The 21,245-nt window shown below is 37.1% G+C and overlaps 1 protein-coding gene across 29 annotated transcripts in view; it reads right to left on the bottom strand.

Moving 5' to 3' along the window:
• Positions 1-3,309: 3,309 nt before the first annotated feature.
• The window catches only part of BAZ2B (bromodomain adjacent to zinc finger domain 2B), a 164,033-nt gene continuing 146,097 nt past the window's right edge, over positions 3,310-21,245 (bottom strand). For 22 of the 29 annotated variants that reach the window (XM_075092630.1, XM_075092635.1, XM_075092639.1 and 19 more), the window contains 12 exons: positions 19,565-19,627; positions 18,223-18,367; positions 14,829-15,493; positions 14,006-14,282; positions 13,660-13,815; positions 13,030-13,190; positions 11,828-12,138; positions 11,311-11,446; positions 9,454-9,600; positions 7,021-7,280; positions 6,080-6,223; positions 3,310-4,797 (listed from right to left, as the gene is read on the bottom strand). In XM_075092630.1, coding sequence (XP_074948731.1) covers positions 4,644-4,797; positions 6,080-6,223; positions 7,021-7,280; positions 9,454-9,600; positions 11,311-11,446; positions 11,828-12,138; positions 13,030-13,190; positions 13,660-13,815; positions 14,006-14,282; positions 14,829-15,493; positions 18,223-18,367; positions 19,565-19,627 — 2,619 coding nt within the window. In that variant the 3' untranslated portion in view covers positions 3,310-4,643. The remainder of the gene's footprint in view (positions 4,798-6,079; positions 6,224-7,020; positions 7,281-9,453; positions 9,601-11,310; positions 11,447-11,827; positions 12,139-13,029; positions 13,191-13,659; positions 13,816-14,005; positions 14,283-14,828; positions 15,494-18,222; positions 18,368-19,564; positions 19,628-21,245) is intronic. The other 7 variants (XM_075092645.1, XM_075092648.1, XM_075092650.1 and 4 more) reach the window with 3 other exon arrangements.

Genomic DNA, 21,245 nt, shown 5'->3' with positions numbered 1-21,245 from the left:
CGCAGCGTGGTGCAGCCCGAGGCGGCTCCCCCCCGCTCCGGGCGGCACCACGGCGCCCAGGGCGGAGCGGGAGGAGGCGCTGCTGCGTAACCGCCTCCCCAGCCCCTCGCTCGCTTCCTGCTTCCTCACTGCAGGAACGGCGGCGCGCGCGTTGTTTTTAGCCCGCTGCGCCCACGACTCTCGTCCACCCCCTTCCCACGTCTCCATACGACACCCGCAACCATCTGCTGAGGCGCGTTCGCCGCTGGGTGACACGGGCCCCGGCCGTGGGAGGCGGGCTCCGAGGCGGCGGCAGCTGTGAGGAAGCCAGCAGGGAAACGGGGTGCAGGAAGGGAGCTTGTGAAGATCCCCGCGGGGCAGAGGAGCGCCAGGAGGCAGCTGCATCTTCAGCCCTGATCCAGCTGTGGCCAGCGCAGGGCCACGCGGTCCAGCACCGGGGGCGCCTGGGAGAGCGGTGCCGGTACTCGCCAGGGCTGCAGGATCGCGTTCGCAGCTGGTGGAGCTGAAGATGGTGCTTTCCCTGCGCTCCAGCGTCCCTCTGCGTCGGGCTAGGGTTGGCCTCACAGCTGTTGCACCAGAGAATGATGACCGAGTGCAACTGAATGGGTGAAGGCACCTGCTATTAACAGCTTAATTACAGGGTTTTCAAACGAGTACAACTCCCCCAACCAAATGGCAATTCACACCATTGCCATTTTCAGATCCAGCACGTGCTTAGCAACTAATGCAAAATAAATGTTTTATCGTAACAGCTGCATTTTTTTGAGGAAAACAAAGTCACTTTCTTGGAGTCACTCTTTGCCCATGAAACAATCCCTTTTATGTAAATGGTCTACCTTCCATGTTTGAATCTGTATGACCTTGCATTCTGTTTCATAGGACGTGTTATCTGATTGCACATTGCGTGATTCACTGGCTGATGACTGTCCACCATTAATTATTCTGAAGCCTAGGTGACAGCGAGTATTCAGCCCATTTCACATGTGATACATTCGTTTAGCAATCCATAAGATTACACATTACTAAATAAAGCACCTCGTGGTCTTACAAGAACTTCTTATCAATTCTTAGAGACTTCCTTACTGAAGAGGAGACACTAGACAGACGGTTGATTGTGAATACTACTCTGGTATGCCTAAAGACTGTTCCATAATATTTTACAGATGGGAAACTTGAAATTAGTTGCTAAATAAGACATTGAGAATCAGCAACATGCACAGAAATTTAGCTACTGTCAGTTCTAGTAATGACAGTTAGTTTGGACAATACAAGCAAGAGAAATTTGTGCAATAAATGATAACACATTCATTTTTCTGAATGTACTACCAGCTATAAAAAATTCTGGTGAACTTTGAAGTTGTAAGCTCAAGGTAGTTCAAAATGAGTTACATAATCACACAGCATAATTGTGGTGTTCCTGATTTCAGTCTTCAGCCCTCAGTCTGCAGGCACGTTTTGGTAAATCTAAGACATCTAGGAATTATACAAGCTTAATAAACAAAGTCCCCTAGGCCACCCATTCAGAATATTACATAAAGAGACCCTCAGATGTCTCTGCCCATTCACAGTTAACCTCAGAGTTAACCCATTCACAGAGCACCTCTACCCTTCTAACTGTAATTAGAAAACCATAAAAATAATATAAAAATTTTAAAGAAAAAGCTTTAAACCTCCTTTTAAAGTTATGTATTTGGTCCAAGATAACTACAACTTCTGATTTTCAGCTGCTTTTATATCATCCAATTTTTTCAAAGAGATGCCAAGAGACAAAAGAGAACCCACACTCACAACCAGAATAGTCTCCGCTGAGCACTATTAACAGTACTTTAAAATAGAGTTTGAAACCTTGACAATAAATTCTTAAACTAAGACCAGCATACTTCCTTCAGAAAGAAAGAGAGCAGACTGGAAAATTTTTCCTCTAAGAAAAGAGGCAGACAGAAACATCAACAGGAGAGAAAGTTAGCAAAGAAGAAAAGCACATTTTTCCAGTGGCTAAATCCCTGCTCTTTCCAATGGAGACACATGATAGCATGTATATGATTCAAGCGTGCCATTCAAATATAGTAATTCCTGAAAGTTAATTTGACTGAAACAGTAACGACGACACTGGCTGCTAGTGAGCAAAGCCATACAGTGGTAATGTCAAGTTAGGACAGGTGATGCTTGCCTCGGCATCGTAACGATAGAGGCTGTTCAGCTGAATCAGGTTGCAAGCTGAAAAAGTGCAACTATGTATATAGCATAGCTGTTAATGTTGTTCTGACTTTTCAGAAAACTAATATTAGATCTAGTATGGCAGGTGATGCATTAACGAGTACAGAATCTGAGAAATCAAAACAATTGGTTTGCATCAAAGAAATACTTTTCCCCAATAATCTAATCATACTTATAACACTCTTACAAGCCTACCATCATATGTTCAAAACCCTGATTAATCTTCACATCTCTGGAACATGTCAGCAAACCTTTTTAACTGAAGTTTTCAGAAAGGTGATGAAAAGGAAAGGAGGTGAAGCAGTCAGAGGTGGAGCTGATGTTAGAATCCAGGACTGCCTGACACCCAAATGCAAATTTTTTTATTCTAGGTAACTGAAATTCTTCTAGCGGGACTTTAGAAAAGTATTATTGAACAGCATGTTCTGGGGAAGGCAACGGAAACAGAAACAAAAATTTTATTAAAATCCAGGCACTGACTGTTCTTTCTCAGCAGTGACAAGAAGTATAATGGCAAGGGAGTATATAAAACAAGGCGCTCAGGCTCAAACATGGCAGGCCTAGTTTAAAAGCAAAAAACTCCCTCTCCCCTCCCCCCCCCCCAAAAAAAAAAAAAAAAATCCCAAAACATTTCTTGGTGAGGGAGCTATAGGTATTTGGGTTCCACAATAGTCATTTGTAATTCCTCTATTTTCTCCAGTCAGAGCAAGGATTATGACTCATGCCCTTCTACAGAGCAAAACGAGGACAAAACCTTGCATGGTCAGTGGTTTTAAGAAACATTACATGGGGCATGTATTTACATTATCCTGTGCATTCACACTAACAACAGTAGGTAGACAGGACTGGCAGAAACAGGTCAAATACGAGGCAGCCCAGTGGTTACACCGAATGTTACTTATGCTCGTTCAAACAGGCGGTTGAACTGCACTCTGACTGCTTGGCAATTGCTTCTCTTTGAACTACCATTAGAAGGCCAGGAGAATTAGATGCATCATATTAAGAACTGAATGTTAAATGCAAGGCTCCCAAGATATTATTTTAAAAATTCCTGTATACACAGGATCTGAAGTATTAAAATCGCCAAGAAAATCTGGTTTGCAAAACAGTCTTTTATTGTATCCGTGCCACACATACTAGTGAAAAATAACACTCCTAAAAAAGGAAAAGAAAAAGAATGCTACCTTTCCACAACATTTCTTTTAAATAAAACTTCAAGTACTCTTACATTAGTACAAAAAAAAAAAAAATTTCTGATCTACCTGCCCCAACAGGCCACCACAACACACAGTAGATAAAACACAGTGGTTACAAATGTCTTTTTTGTTATTTCTGTGGCAAGGCAAATGGAGGAAAATGTTTCTATGAAAAAATACTGTGTGCGTAGGAAATTGTCACAAATTTCTTCCACATGGATACAAATGATTATACTTGAATTTGAGGCCGTGGTGGCTTGAAATTATATAACAAAATAGAAAAATGGAAAACTAATATCCCCTACACCCTGTTTTAAAGGCAGGCACTACCAAGATTAAGGAGACTCCACAGTGTTGGTAGAGGATAATTACTGTACAAGCCATATAGCTATAATTACCTTATGACTAAAATAAAATGCTACCATCCTTCTAAGGCATAAACAATAATGTCTGCAAACAATATGTACACATCATACATATTTAAAACAAGACTTAATATAAACAATAATGAACAGTATGTACATGTATCAATTCTTCACTGTCTTGAAATACAATTTAACTACACAAGTGATGCAGCAACATATATATAAATGTACTTGTAACTCTACAGTAAAGTTTAATTTTTAGTGCTTTTACAGCACATCAGTGTAAACAGTATTACTTGGCTTTGTTTTATATTTTAAAACATTCCTTGTTGTATTTTCAAGATTTAAAGCAATTTTCTAATTCTTCCTTTTCACAGAAAACGAAGATTCTGAATGCTGTATAATCATAAATAATTCATAAAATTAAATACATTCACTAAAAAATAAACTACAAAGTAAAAAAATGAAAAATAGATATTTATTGAAAGGGAAAGAGAACCATTTCCCCAAGTAGAGCTCTGGTGGTTGAATATTCAGTGCGCTTTGAATTATTTTAAATTGCTATTGCACTATAACACCCCTTTCTTTGAAATTCTTTGGGTGTACTTCCCTGTTCTACCTAAATTAGTTTGTTAAAACACACAAACCAATAACCAAGGGGCCATGGTTGCTGTAGGAGTGAAGCCTTTAGAACTAGTATCACAACTCTGTGATATTTTAAAGGAAAAAAACAGTCATTAGTTATGCATGTGCCTTGCACTTTCATGTAAAATACAGTTCACATTGCTGGTCTTATCAGTCCTCATTTAATTGGAAAGAAAAAAAAAAAAAGAAAAAAAACAGGAAAAAATGAGTTCTGGTAACTTCAGCTCACTTTGAAAATCTCTGTCCATTTTTTTTCAAAATACTTCCTCATGTTGTGGCCAGCCCTGCCTATGTCAGAATCATCTTCATTAAAGGTTTCACAGTTGTCAAAAACAAGCCTGACATCTAGCGAAAATGCTTCAAGATTAGGGTACCTGAAAGAAGAAAAAGGTGAATGATTTTTGGAACACAGACAATCAAAAGGGAAAAACACTTCAACTACATGAGAAAGAACTACCTTAATATCAGTGAATTTACAACCAGCCACAGAATATTCAATCAATGTTCTACATATTAATTATACTTTTTGATTTTTTAAATTCTAATTTAAATATTAACAAGAAAATGAACATCAGTGGAAGGAAATACTCTCTCATCATTGTATTTGTTGTTTTCCTCAAACATTCTGTAAGGTAGAATATTTCAAGCCTGTACTGGAAAAAAAAAAACTTTTTAAAAATTAACATCCCCCTTCCCTTCAATAGCTTTCTAGTTAAAATGCTACGGCTGTTTTCAATTTATTCATCTATTCTTGGGCTCAGGCCCCCTCAAAGTAAATGTTGAGTACAGCTGCATTTACCTAGAAGAGGAACAATCAGGTACAAAAAATGGCTGCCCAGATCAATCCTATAACGTTGTCTTTGTTGTTCTTATTATTATCCTGAACATACATGGCCCAAATAGTGTTCCAGTGTTCACAGGAATTATTAAAAAGACAGACAGTAAAAGTTACAAGTCTACTGATACCAATAAGCATGTGTGGAGCATTTAAATCTCAGGTTCAAGGGAGAAAAAGCCCCTTGTGTTATCCTAGGAAACTTGCTTTGTGTGAAGCTGACAGATGCTGGAGAGGGTCAATCTTCATGGATGACAGAATTTTCATTGGTGGTGGGGAGCCACTAGAGCACAGGGACGTAACGGCGGGAAAGGGAGCAGAGGAATAGAGTATCTTTCTTAAGAAGTTGTGCAGTCTAATTCTAGGACGGTAAGATGATTAACCACCGTTACTGGAATGTTACCTGGCCTCCCACAACAGGGGCACCAATTCACTCCACAGCTACAACATTATTTACAGGGACTCCATCGGCTTAAAGCCCACCCAGCTGGTTCCTGCTTACATGTAACAACATTGAGATGTCTCAGTGAGAAAAGATGAGGAAAAGAAGTTTTTCCTGTTGATTGATCTTGTGCATTTGACCTGGCAGCTTTACTGTTTTTCAGCCAGTTCCACAGGTTCTCCCACCTGACATGCCATTTCACTTAGATATGGCAAAGTCAAAAGTATACAGTTAAGAATTTTTATTTTGACTGTAGAAGTAATCACAGAAGTGCCAGAGCAGGCAGATCAAGCTAGTTTGACTAATTTTAAACAAGGTACTGTATTTCAATGTTTAAATATTTTAAAACGTAAAGTAAAATTTACAGTAGATTACTTACTGTCCACTACTTAGCTTGTCTCTAATGGTGGAAAAGTCCATAGGTTTTTTAATAACTTTCTTATAACCAGGAACAAGTTTCAAGTTTACAGGAAGTAAGAAAGGCCAGGCATCTTCATGCGTTTCCAATTCTGAGAGAATCATGCTGAACAAAATAAGGTTTTAAATCAATATTTTAAGCTGTTCATATATTCACAAAGGTTTTTCACTGTTCCATAAATTCATCATGTAGTGCCAACCTATTCTCTTTATAAAAGGAACGCACTTTATTCTGTGCCCTGCGCAAGGCTGAGAACAATGTCGATAAAGACAGACATCTTAACTGAATATTTAAAAGAGCATTAAGCTCTCTCCAGGCAACCTACGTAAGATGAAATTCCAGTGATCAACGTTCTATAAGAGAAACAGAGCCCTGCAACTTCCATGCTTCGAACCTCAATGTAAACCATTTGCAAACCAGTAAAACAGGTGCTAATACCAGCTTTCCAAAACAGACAAGGCTGACCTATTGTCACTTTTGACTGTCCAGCAATACTCTGCAAGAAGATGCGCTGCTATTACTGTCTCCTCCTCTCTAATGCAACGCCTTTTGGACACAGTGGATAATCATCTTTGCTACACTTGAGGAAGCTGCCAGTACCAATGCTATCAGGGTTTGTTCTTCCCATTTTTGGAAGGGCACGTGGGAGTAGGTTTTACAGACCACATTCTAACAGTAGGTACTCTCCTCTTGGCCTTCATTACCAAACAGAGTAGTTCCTCACCACAAGCACACCTTAAATCCTTTATATAGATATATATATACACACACACACTCAAATTATCACAACCTGCATGGGATACATGACAAAGAATAGGATTCTTGCTCCCCAGAACAGAGACAAAAAGAATCAGGCACCTCTTGTTTCAACACTTACCCAAGCTTAGAATTTGTCACTTTACCTGCATATAGCCAGGTCCTTGGAATCATCTCTTTTAGGTTTCTTAATAGCAGTGAAATTTTCTTGCTTTAATTGACTCACAGAAACATTTTCATCCATTTTTCTTTTTTTAGGGTCTGGTTTTCCTCTTTTTGAGGAGGCGCTTGTAGTTGCAGAGTCTTCATCCTCTGTATCTCCTGCTAATTTCCTGCTTCTCTTTTGTTCATTACCTTTTCTCCCTTTGAGTTGAAGTTTTTTTATTTTTAGAGTTTGACCACTTGCCTACAATAGAGAGAACTGAAATAAGCAATAACCAAGAAATTACAGAATCCTCCGTTATTATTGATAGACAGCAATGAAGATCAGACAGAAGCACCAAAACAATTGAAATATTTAATATCAGAGATTATTCACTTTTTGCTCTTCTGTAAAGGCAAGTAAGGCTATAGAAATTCCAGTTATTAGTGATTCGGGTTCTCAACTTGTGATGATATAAAAGCACCTGACCTTCAGATTGGTAAAACAGTACCTCCTAACAAACTAGGCTGGCACAGTTTTAGACAAATATTTGTCTATTCCTAGAAGACTGATATAACCACAGCTGAAATAGTATATTCATTTTCGAGCAACCACATTATTTGCAAGACATGGAAAATTGGAAAACAGTTTTTAAAAAGTCAGGGGCAGAATCAACTGATTTAAAGATTAAAAGCTAGACATGAAAGATATAGATAGCTTGGCTACATGACAACTACAGGAGAACATAAAAGGCATGTGACAATACAAGAATGCTACAAAGTGGGGAAAAAGGAACATTATTTAATACAAAACTATTTATAGCCAGTAAGATGAAACTAAAGGGGTACATTTAAGATGAAAAAAGTAAGTTGTTATGGGTATCGACAGCATCGGAACGCAGCCCAGTACTTGAAGTCATCATCCTGATTATTGGAATAGGAACTGTGGGGAATGTCAAGTCAAGCGCATGATGCCATTGAAAAGAGTCACTGATAATCAAAGAATGAAAAGATAGAAAACAATTTCCATGAAGAAAGACAGCCAGCATCAGTATTACTGAACTCTGTGTTAATAAGACTACCTTAGACAGTTTGAACAATTTTTAAACCATAACGTTTATATTTTATACTCTCCTATCAAAACACTATTTGCTTTAAAAGTTGTCTAAACCTGTATTTTTATAATCTGCTTTTTCAGAGTTAAGAATGTGCAGATTTTGCTACCTACTGCAAGCCATTACTACATAACTCCTTTATTTCACGACTGCATTAAATAATTTCCTTAAGGATCTGGCACTGATTGTAACTAGCATGGTGAAAAACGCAGTCAGTTTGTACAAATCAGATGATGAATGAATGCATGAATGCGGAAAAAATGTATGTTGTGTATAGAATTCCTTTTGATCAACCCAGAACACTAGAAAGATTTGTAAATAATTGTACCCTCTTAACACTACTCCGTATCATGACTATGTTCTTGGCCCGAAGATAGAAAAGCAGCCAAGTACGTCAGCTGACATAGCAATTGAAGAGGAATGTTGATTTTTGGCCATTTGGTTAAAAACACAATGTAAGGCAGGCACAATGTAACCCAGGAGTATATGGCGGGGGGGGGCAATGGGATATCAAGAAGCGATGGCATAAGTTATAGCATGATAGGGTAATTTCTATCTTTATTACAAGGTAAGTTGCAATATAACCATGATAATGACAGGAAAAGTTACAGCATGAGTTAACCCCTTATAAACTACTATACAATCAATTCTCCACAGTAACCTGTTTTTATTTCTTCTGTTGCACATAATGGTTTAAAAACCAATTTGTCTTCCTTATTACTTTGCGAAAGATGCACAGAAAAAAGGATCACATTGACAATACCCAGCAAAAATACAAAATTGAGTATTTACTGTAAAGCTACTTCATTGGTTACAATATTCACAGGTAATGGTAGAAAACATAACTAACAAGTTTAGCAGAAAATGCATTGAATTTTAGGACTAACTAGGGATGGGGAAATTGTGGACTTTTAAACAATACTGTTAATTCAGTCATTTGACTAGAACTATCCTAAAGCTCTATTTAGCCTATTTTTCACCTCGCACAGGAAACATACATGGCCTCTCTCAAATGTGCTGTGTATCAAAAAAGCAAAACTAAAGTATGCTGTACAAAAATATTTACTGTTTTCTCTGATATAGTATTAAATCAGCAGGAAAATTCTGTACCTACTTACATTAAAGAAATACAGTTCAAACCAAAACTGTAGCCTTTACTGCCACTAAAAACCAAGTTAAATAGAACTATTAATCTCATTATTTAATGGCAGCCCAACATAAAACATACAGACCATTATTTTAATTGAAAAAAGCACTGGTAGACCTGTAACTCTACCATCTAGAAGGCACTATAGGTGACTTCACCGTTACGGTTAGTATTACCTTTGCTATGCAGGCAGGACAAAACCAGTCACCATCTGGTATGGTAGTGATCTTGGGCCTGTGGCAGTAGGTATGACAGCCTTTATCGCAACCATCACAAAGGAGCAGCAGTTCCTCATTATCTCCCTTTCGACAAATTTGGCAGTACTGTAACACATGAAAAATGGTTTTATTTCAATTTTTAAAATTTGAAACACAGGAATGGTACATAAATTCCCCTTCCTCTCCAAACATAAAAAATGCACACTCAGAAATGTTTTCCTTTCATTTTACCACAATCAGAGTCTACTAATGATCACATTTGTAAAAGAATATATGCAGTATGTGAGGACCTAATCTAAAGGCTACATTTGGGAACACATTTGAAAAGCAATTCATTATAAGATAGTTGTTCTACAGCAAACAAAACCATGAATACTTTATATATTTTATTAATGTCCATGGAAAGCAAAGGTATCTTATACCCACCTATCAAAATCTCTTGGCCCATCCATACTATCTCAAGAATCTTCTATTCCATTTATACCCATACTTCATATACAAGTTGCTATTTCATAAAAATTATTTATATTTTATGACAATATTTTCAAATAGTAATCAGTAAGGATCTTATCCAAAAGTCACCATGAAAAAATTCAGTAAGGCAAAAAAACCCAATCCTAGCACTTCCTAAAATTCACACTAACTTAAAAATATCTAACGTATTGTCAATTTTCTTACATGCATTGTGTGATTTCGATACTCTTCTATATCTGGACTTCTTTTTTTCCAAGACCTCCACATTTTCACCAAATACTTACATTTACTGTGCAATTAAATGTATAGAACATTTCAAACAAATTGAGAGCGATGCTATACATTTTTTCTGGATAATAAATTACTACACCTTGAAAGATTCAAATGCCTTTTCAGATGCTCCTAAATTCATAAACCTTTTGCTATAAAGATACAGCTTTAAACTTACGGCTATATAAACTCAAAGGTACAGACTTACACTATAGCTTTTATTTCTATCATCCTTTAATTGTCCAGATATAATTAGAATCTGTATAGGACTGTCAGAACTCAAAAAATTAGGGAAAAGACCACCAATGGAAGAATCACTTTTGCCACCCACTCCATAGCACTGGCCATACTTAATCACATCATAATCACCATTGCTGTAGTAATAGTTTTGTTTTCAAAAATACAAGGTTCAAAAGGTCCATGGAAACTTTGACACCTGCATTTTTCATGACTTCTTTGAATATGCAGTTGACCCATATCCACTTTTTAAGTGTACAAGGAAACAGGTATTTCAGCCCATTTGCTCACACACTTGCCCAATTTATATGTTCAAGTTCTGACAAATATGCATGCAAAGAAGCCACACATTTGCAGCATCTCGACTTTCTGAAAAATGAAGTCCTTAATTGGGATACATGATGTTGAACCTCCATAAAGCTTATGTCATAAAAGAGATCCATCAGATAGAGTATCTTCCATCAGATGGATCCAGAAATTATTCCTCTTTACCTAAATGCTAAGAACAGAGAGTAAATGCCATCGTAAACAAAGCAACTAGTTACAGGGGCTTTTTATCTTCGAAAGTTCAGGAATGATTAATTTGGCAAGAAAGGGAGAATCTTTTCTATTAGGCTTATATTTATCTGTGTACAACATACTCTTTAACTGTATTAAGTTTTACACACAGTAATAAGAAAAGCGTTATTAACCACGGTATCTTAAAATGCCTGAAGTGGGAAAATAGGATATAGCAAAAATAGTTTAGTTACAGGTTTGGTTTTTTGGTGTGGGTTTTTTGGTGTTTTTTGTTTGTTTGTTTGTTTGTTTTGTTTTTTAATTAAAAATACTTACAACTTTCATAATAGATTTTTCCCATGCTATTGATTTCTGTAACTGCTGGATGCACAGAGCTACCTGCGCAGCACTGCGCGCTTCTGACAATGCCCTCCTCCACACCCTTAGCCCTGGAGCAATATCCTCTTCAGTTCTGCATTGAAATACAGAGAAATTAAGTAGGTCACATCCATGTTTGTTTATATTTAAACGCGGAACAATCATTATCACATTGAAAGCCAAGCAATGACAAAACGTACACAGCCAATAAGTATAAGGTTTAAGCAACTAAATTTCATGTAGTGCACAGACTGTGGCTACGTGCCTCAAAGCTTAGTCACAACCAATTAAATATAACTTTGCAAGATTATCAACAAACATAACAAAAAATATCTTTACAAAGCACCATGCAGAATAACATGATCCGTATGGATCACAGACATACAAGAAAGTACATAGATCACAGGCAATAAGAAAATAGGCTCCAATTAGCAAAGAAGCACAATAATTTTTCAAGTTAATCTCAATAACCTACCCGTCACCATCACCACTAATGGATGGTGCAGGAGCAGGGACAGTAACTGTGCCCACATTATCCAGTTTGATCTGAATGGTGGTACTTAAGGGGCTCTTCAGATACCTTCGCTCTATGTTCCGCTCCAAGTCAGCAAGCCTGGTTACAGCTATATCTAGAGGGTTGTCACTCTTCCGCTCTAGAGAGCTGGTATTGCCTTCTCCGCCTCCAGCACAATCTCCATCGTGCTTCTTGTGCAATCTAGTAATTGACTTATGTTCACGATATACCAAGTCGTCTCTCTCTGATGCAGGTTCAGGACACAGCCAACCCTATGTTAATAGAAAGGTTTGTGCATTTATTGGTTGCTGTTAACTTAGTGTGTAAACAGAGGAACTGTTTTATGGAATCAAACTAAGTAACTGAAGCGCTGTTTCCAGTAGGTCTTGGTTAGCTGTAATCCATCTGTAGAGACAGCTTTCAAAATATCCAGAGAACTAAAATAATTAATCAAAAAATACAAGCATTACCAGACTTTCTGGAGAGACCTTTCTGCAACTCCTTTTGAAGTATCCTCCTCTATTGGTTGAAACATCAGAATAGGTCTACCTGACCAGCAGGCTCAGGAGACCTGACTGGTCACACAGAAATAACATCCGCCCCTAGAACAAACTACATCCCAAATACTACATCTGAACTACAACCAAACATATTCGATTTGGCATCCTTACACCCACCTTGGAAAAACTCCAAACTGTAATGACAGCCAGTGAATTCTTAGCTCCTTCACACTTACAACCATCACATGTTCTCCATGACACTACAATACTCAAGCAAATTGTAGGCTCCTCTGCAAGCTTTAACAGCAACACCCACCCAAAACCAGGCAGAACCGTGGCAAAACCCACTACAATTATGCAGTCTATATGCAATGAAATCTTTGCATTCACAGAAGGTTAACAAAATGTGCAGTGAACTGCACACTGTACAAAAACAGTCCAGGAACTGCCATTCTGAGCTGAGCATCTTCAGCTGAAGGTTTAACTGCAATAAAATGTTTCAAATACAAATATCCATGATATTGCCACAGTGGATTTGTTCTATTTGCAGACAATTAGCAATGGAATAACAAGGCACTTACCAACAGCAGAAGGACTGCTACCATTTACTTTAAATTCTTCCCACTTATTTTAAAGAGACATTTTACTAAAAGTTGGTTTTACCTTAACTTGTAAACTAGCTGATGCAACTCTCCGCTCTAGGTCTTCCACCTGCTGAAGAATAGCAAGATCCATCTCCATTGCCTGTTCTTCTACTGACCAGTTCTCCACAACATCTCGAGTTACCTGGTTATCTTCATTTTCATTGATATCAATAATTGCAACTGTATTTGAGAACCACATTTTTATTATTTTAATTAGTATTATAACTTCTCTCAGTAAATTCAAGCTGATTTACCTGTCCCTCCAGTCAAATGTTGAAGAACTGTTGTAAAAATGTACTACTCCTCCTAAGATACTACTCCCAATATGGACAACAAATTCTGTAGGTTTTCAAATTTGCAAGTTAAAGGCAAGAAGGGGAAGGAGAGGCTGAGCTGGAGTATTACAGAGATGGAAAGAGCTTAAAAAGGTTACCAACACGTATAGCACTAGAGCAACTTTTATTAAACAGGGTTTCCAATCCTGTAACTTTCCAGAATGAGGCTGGTGAAAAGGCAACTACAGACAGTGAGACCTTTCCCTTTTTCCTCCAGCCACTCCTCTTAACGTTGTGTCTAAACACATCTCAGAGCTATACGCCAGTCGTCTTATGCCCCAATGCCATGCATAACATAAAGACCAATTACATACCATCCTTATTTTTGATGCAGGCCAGAGTGATATAATCCATGTGTTTCTGTATTTGCTTTTGTAAGGCCTTTTCTCTTATTCCCCTGAGATGCAGCACTTTAAGCAAAGATTTTAGGTCCTCTGGATCAGTAATCCTCCACCACCCATACTGCATTTCTAAATCAAGACAAGCATATAAACACTTTGCAGGCATTTTTTTTCCGTGATCACACACAATCAGATAAGAGAAATAATCTAGCCAAATTCATCAGGCAAATTGTAAAAAAAAACAACAACTGTAACATCATAATGGCACTGCAGAGATTATCCTCCACAGAGTTCCATCTCATTGTTGCATTTTACTTACCCTCTGGTATAGGTTTTGGGTTAGGATAATCTACTGGCTTGGCTACTTCAACTGCTGTAGAAGGGGCAGAAGCTATTTTTTCAGATTGTAGTGCTGGTGATTCACTTTTACTTGCAGGAACGCTAGATGCCAGGAATGAGTTACCATTCACTTCTGATAATCCCAACCCTGATCCAAGAGCAGGTAAAGGAGATGAAAACGGAACATTTGAAGTAAGAACTCCTGTAGGCCATCCACAAAACTGAAGTCCCATTATAGGTAGGCCAGTCTTCATCTGCTGCACAGAATATATTGTTAACACAATCGCACTACCATTATTAATTATTACCAAGAAACCTGAGTTATGATTAGGACGCTATTTGTCAAACAATAATCAAAACATAAGGGAGGCTTTTACTCAGTACTTTGATTAATTTAAGAAAAACTAACATTAACATATTATACTCCTTATTAGGGACCTGTTAATGCTTAAAAAACAATAGCTTTTAAAGTGAGGGTGTGGTGTGTCACATTTCTGAAAACTAGGTTTTATTTGCTTTTCATTTCATACCAGTGGCCACTCTCCTAAAAGCCAATTTAAATTACTGAAATACATGTACAAAATATCAGATATTGGCTTACTTAATTTTACCTATCAATCTTTTTTTATCAAAAACTGCTAGTATTATAAAACATCCGTAACATCGAATTAATTATTAACATTTAGAAGCAGACAAAAAAATTTAAGATAGATTGATAGCACTTTGTGAAACAATTTGTCTAAACAGAAATTCTGCCAAATAAGCACAGCAAATTCAGACTATTCAAAAACTCATTTATCTACCTGCAGTGGTGACAACGCAAAAGGACTTAATCCCATTGGACTCTGCGCAGAGGTTGAGCCCAGAAGAGGTGATGGAACAGGTGAAGGTGACTTTGATGGTGGATGTGACTGAGGAGTAAGTGAAGTTGTAGTAGCTGGTGTATCTATATGGGTAACTGACATGTCATCACAGGGTATTCTCGGCAAAAGGCTGAACCACTGCCTGCTCTTTTCAGTAAGTGTCTTTAACAGCTGGTCATTTGGAATTAGTGGAGAACTGTAAAACTTTCCTGTTCCACTTGCATTAGGACTGAAAAGATTATTAGAATCAGACTTCTCGGTGGTGCTTTGTGATGCAGTGGGCTGAAGACTGCAGAGAGAGTTTTTTGAGTTACTTGGGTAAGATAACGTGCAGCCATTTGCTGCACTGCCATTAGGTTTTGGGGACATAATGTCAGATTCAGGCGGCATTTTTGCTACCTCTAACAGTTTGCTTAGTTTTGAAAATGACCCAGGCTTTTGTAAAAACAAGTTAGTGTTGTCCTTTTCTTTCAGATCTTCCTTTTGCTCACAGTGAGTTGTATTTAAACAATGTATTTTTTCTTCTGTCTCAAATTCTTCTTCTTTGATATGCATGCTTTCTACCTTTTTTAACTTCTCTTTTTCTTTTGCAATTTCTTCTAGGCCTAAAAATGTACAAGAAACCTAGGTGAAATATAACACACCGACTAATTTAGACCAATTTTATCATCATAGTTAAATAAAAAATTAGTTTTTGGCTCAACACATGCTAGATCACAATGTCTTTTTTTTTTTTTAAATGAAATCACTTCTCACTTTAAAGAACACTTTGCAGGAGGAAACAAGCTTCAAAGCACACACAGATTTAAACCCTGCCAAACAACTGGAGGAAAAATAACCTCACCCTAGTTAACAAAGCTGTAGTACTCTCCCTTAACATGCATGTACGTCTGAAGCAGTTTGCCAGTGCAAAGTCTTTGAAAGGGACAAATCTTTGGCACCTTTCTTTTTGCAAGGCTCTCCATGGTTTATCAAAAAACTCTGTTTATATCAAGAGGGTACAATGTTTATAGCCTTAGAGCTTATTTTTGAAAAAGACCACTTCATTAAACTTTCAGCCAACCACAAAACGGAGGACCAAAATTCCTGTTGTGAAATCAAATATTCCCCAAATACTGAAACACAACATTAATTATTTTACCTCTTCCATAAAAACCATTAACAACTTTGACTGTAAAACAATGTCAACATTCTTGAAAGTCTAAAACTCTTTCAAGAGTTACGCAACATGACAACTGGGACTCTACACACTGCTAAGCAGACAGATACAGTCAGACAGCTTAACATCTAAGTATCTTAAAGTACAACAGGCAGAAGGTGAATGCAAAACCCATTTTCTTCAAACATATGAGGTGCGAAAGATCTGTCTTTTATGAAAAGGAAAAGCATTTTTCTGTTCTCTTTGCTTCCCTAGTCTTTCTTAACCGTTTCTCTTCTACACCTATACTGACGTGTCAGCTTGGACTGTAAGTCTTAAGAAGTGTAAAATGGGATTGAAAAATGTCAGGGAAAGGGGAAGGAGGTAGAAAATCCAACATTACAACTTCTTAAATTATTTTCATCAGATACTGCAAGCGCAAATAAAAAAAGGTCCTGCTTACAGTTTACAGCCAGAACATCCATGAAAGTTTACTGGCCAGTTCTGGAAAATCCTGATTTCTACAAAGACAGTTCAATAAAAGAATGAATATCCCCTCCCATTAAAACTTCAAAATGTGTCCAGTGTTATGGTGTATGTCAAGATATACACAATGTGAGTATCAGCATAAGAACCAAAATGACTACACAAAGAGGGAGGGAGTATTTTTTAAATGGACAGATCATTCAACAGTTTATGTCTCGCATTTCCAATGTTTAGATAAAGGAATTAGGAGTGGGTAAACTGTAGAATTTACTGAAACAGGGCAAACAAACAGCTGAGGGGAAGGAGGAGTAGTTGAGAACTTAAGAACATGTCCATTTTTGCTATTCTGGGAGGTTAAACTTTCATTAAGACAATATATTTAAAAAACCATGGGTTTGCCCTGCAGTCGCAGGCTAAAACTTGTCTGGTTTTTGTTTGTTTGTTTTTAGTATCTTAAGACAGAATTATTTTCATTGTGTACCATTTCCAAAGTATTTGGTTAAAATGTAATAAATAAAATACGGGAAACAAAAATATAGGAATATAGGAAACATATATAGGAAAAAAAATAGGAAATAAAAGGAATGCAAGCAGTACAGCGTATGACAGTTCACCTTCTGTATCCAGCTATACTCATGTGCAAAACAGTTCCTAACACACAGCATAAAATAAGAACAGAAGACACAGATAAATTATCTTTTATGCTACCCATTTTAGAATGATAACTTGAAGATCAAGATTAGATTTAGGAAAGTTCTATAGCTTCATTTTGGGGCCAAAACAGGGCTCAGATTTCATACCATGCTGTAACGTTAGTTATTTGAATTAGATAGCTCTCCAGAATGATGGAATTCTCATTAGATCACGCAATTCTGATGTGTATCAGATTTTAATTTTTTTTTTTTTTCATTTGAGGGGGGATATTGTGAGGGTAATGGGGTTTTGCTTCATCCGTATCAGAATTAGAAAGGATTCTTCTGTCGCCAAAATGAAGGCTTATGTTTAAAAATTCTAATATCTATTAAAAGGTCAGATTAACACACATTTTCTGCATCTATCCAATCTGAAGTGTGTGAAAAACTCAATCACATTTAATATACAACTGTCACAACTACAAATTTACATTTTAATCTTAGCAAAAATAACTTCAGTATTTGCTGGACTGGAATAAAGATCAGCTGGTAAAATACAAAGAACTAAACCGTATTGTTCATTAGAAAACACAGTACTTCACAGTGTGAAAATAATTTTCATGTTTCTGCAGACATATATCAAATCTTCAAGCACAGAATAGTCTGTATATTTCCACAAATATAACAACTGATGGCGAAAATGATGTTTGCTGCATTCTGTGGTCATCCTAGTTTTCATACGCAGAGTTCACTGCCATAGGGAAATGTGAAATAGTTTAGAAAAGGCCAAGAAATATCCCATGTAGAAAAATATGAAGAAGCATAACATATAGAACTATATCAGCTGGAAACTTCCAAAATATTAATCCTCATTTCAAAGATATTAATGGATATTTCATAATCAGGGAGCATCAGAGAGCACCATATGAATAGAGAGGCCTGCTGACAGTAGCCTGTTTAGCCTCCGGCCAGAGGTCAAGCCTGAAGACCTTGCTGCACAAAATCACAGCCTACAAAGATGAGCAGTATGTCTTGGCAAGTATGCCTTTGTGTGACATTACTCCTTTATGTTCCTTACCTTCACCACTTTCCATGCCTTCTACAAAAATACCACCACACTGGGGCAGAATCCAGTATCGGCGCCTGTAACGATCCTGACCAAACATCATTGAACGCAGACAGTGCGAAGCTTCAAATAACTTCTTTCTGTACTGGCTTTGTTGCTGTTTTAAAAAATGGAAAGCATTATAATTCAATAGGGGAAAAATTCGCTGTAATGGAAAACATTTCCTGACTGCCAGGCTGAACAACAATAAGTTCAAGGGTCACATGAGGAGGCTCTCTTAGAGATTCTGTGCATATGTTACAGAATATTCTACTCACAATTGCTGCCTTGATGACTTTACTTACAGAGCTCCCTTTAAAAAATATAACTTTCTGGTTCAGCTTAAGTTTATCAGTCTTCATTTAAAAACACATTTTGCCATGGTAGGTCCTGTCTTTTTAACAGTGACTCTCACAGAACAATAGGATCAAAGATTTCATTGCACAAGGACAGCTGAAATCCTATCAATTACACAATAACAGCAACTGGTAAACAGAGCCCTTGTGACAACTGATACGGTAGCTCCTGATGGGAATCTAATGAGATATTTTAACTGGTTCATGAAAGAATGAGAACAACAGTGTCTGAAAATAAATTCTGTATTCAAACACAAACAGTTCTCTGAGGGGGGCCAACAGGAATTTCAGTTTGTTCATTCAATTCTTGCCCTGCCAAATTGACACTGCTGCAAGTCAGGTGAAGTTCTGGACTGCTCATTTACTGCAATTTGGAACATAAGAGAAGCCAAGAGGCGAAGTCTTAAACAACAAATTTTCTCATATGAAGAATAAAAACATGGGCCATGAATACCCATATCTACAGCACTCTCTCTCATTTATGTTTCTCTTCCTATTCCATTGTTTATTCTTTCAAAATCTGAAGCAAAGACAGCTCTCTATTGACTTGGAACACAGTTGCACAAATTAGCCAACTGCAGGCAGGAATGAGAACTGCAGTCATTTGTATAACGGAAAGTCATTGCTTCTTGTACACAAAATTTACTGTCACTTTCTAAGGTCAGTAAATAAGTCTATCAATTAGGTCTGGATAAAAATTATATTACTTTTTATTCTGAGATCAGAATACTATCAACAGCTTTCTAACTGTCTTTTGAGTCATACCGACTTCATGCTGCTAGACTAAACTCACAATTCAGGTGTCATGGACAGTAGCATCATTTGTATTTTCATGAAACAAAAGCTGATCCTTATTTCAATTTATATTAAGTTGGAGCACTGAAAATGATGGTTAACATTCTAACTCATGGCACCCAGTGATCAAATTTGTAGTATAACAAAGATAAACAACCTCTCACCTTTGTCAGTTTTTCAATCTGCTTCTCTAGTTCTTCAACACTTGCTGCCTGGTCGCCATCGTCCTATAATCACCAAATATACTGTCACACTGAATTTATTTCAGGATGAAAATCATACTACATCTTACTAATATTACAGTAAAAAGATTTAACAGAAAATGAGAGGCAAATTCTAAGGTAAAAAAGTTAAAATTTTGTGCTTCTTCATTATATTTGACTAGGAACAATGTAACAGGAAAAAGGTGTATTTTGAACCTTTCCAAACCATCCCAGATGCATATGAAGGAGACACCTTGAGGCCAAATATTCGCTGAAAACAGTCTTTTACTGGAAGAAATAATTCAGTTTGTGCATAAACACTAAAGACTACAGGATTCAAACTTAGCTTCTATGAAGCTTTTTGGATATTCCAATTCATTTCTAAGTGTTTCATGTATGAAATAATGGAATCTGTCAAAATCTTATCAATCAATCTTTGATCAGTGCACGCTTCCATTTTATTTCCATGTCTACAAGAAATTGCGGAGTTTGCTATAAAATTTCCAGTATTAATCTTGCTGATTTTCTGAAGAGGAATGCACCCATGATTAAGTCTACGGTTGCCTTCTTCTTGACACAGTTTAAAAATGACAGTCATTTCCATAAAGAGAGTTTCAATTAAGTTCAAGAAAGTCTTTGGGGGATAAGAATAAGTTTCCAAAAGAATACAGCCAATGTCCTAGGAGCTCCCAGTCACCTGCACGATAAGGTACTGGTTTTGTACTTCTTGGCTCTGTGAAAGTGTACCAGAGTGAAGCCTTCTGAAATACCACACATAGCGTGAATGCAGTAGGACTTCTGATATATCAGAAAATTAATCTCTCTACAGAAGTTACAGGACTTTTGTCTATGAACTGCCCAGTGCACCAAAATATGAGATTGTACTAAAGGGGAAAAGATTAAGGGACAGATATAAGATCAAATACGTAAATATTACTTGTTTTTAATTCTGAAGTATTAATTTCTAAGAACTTCATGCTATGCCTCTAAGGTATTCTCTTAAATTCATACACACTATAGTACTTGAAATAAATCCAGAATAATAGCACAAAGGTCTGTTCCTGCCCTAGAAACTAGTTGGGTTTCTAATGAGTGTTTGCAAAGATTTGAGTTCACGCATCATGTTGTGCTCATCCATTGTTCAAGTGGCCATATCCACAGCACCCATAAAACCTTACTTTGAACTTTGATAACCTTGCATAAATGGTCATTTTCTGGCAAACAGTGCAACACCTAGTGCACTAAAGTGCAGCATTCAGTAATGCTTGTCTCTTTTATCAGGTTTCATCCAGTAGAGAATTCTAGAGTTCTACAGTGAATCTATCAGGTCTGTGGCCCTTCTATTAAAAAAAAAAAAAAATCTTTTGACTACTGTAGGCACAATTCAGCTCAACAAGCTAAAAATGTTTCAGTGATCCTTCCTGTATCTTGCTGATATTGACTAGGAAAATTAATCATCTTGTGATCAAATATAGTCAGGCAGTTACTACCCTAGAAAAGTAATGAAAAAATACAAAAGAAGGTCACAGGCATGCTTTATAGTAGATGATGTTAAATGTAACTTTACACTTCTTTATAATTTTGTTCATTAATAAATGTCCTTTATTCTCCTCTAAGAGAAAACCAAAATTATGCTCATCTG

Source organism: Phalacrocorax aristotelis, chromosome 5, assembly GCF_949628215.1.
Source record: "Phalacrocorax aristotelis chromosome 5, bGulAri2.1, whole genome shotgun sequence".
Lineage (NCBI taxonomy): Eukaryota > Metazoa > Chordata > Aves > Suliformes > Phalacrocoracidae > Phalacrocorax > Phalacrocorax aristotelis.
This window is presented reverse-complemented; position numbering and strand designations above follow the sequence as displayed.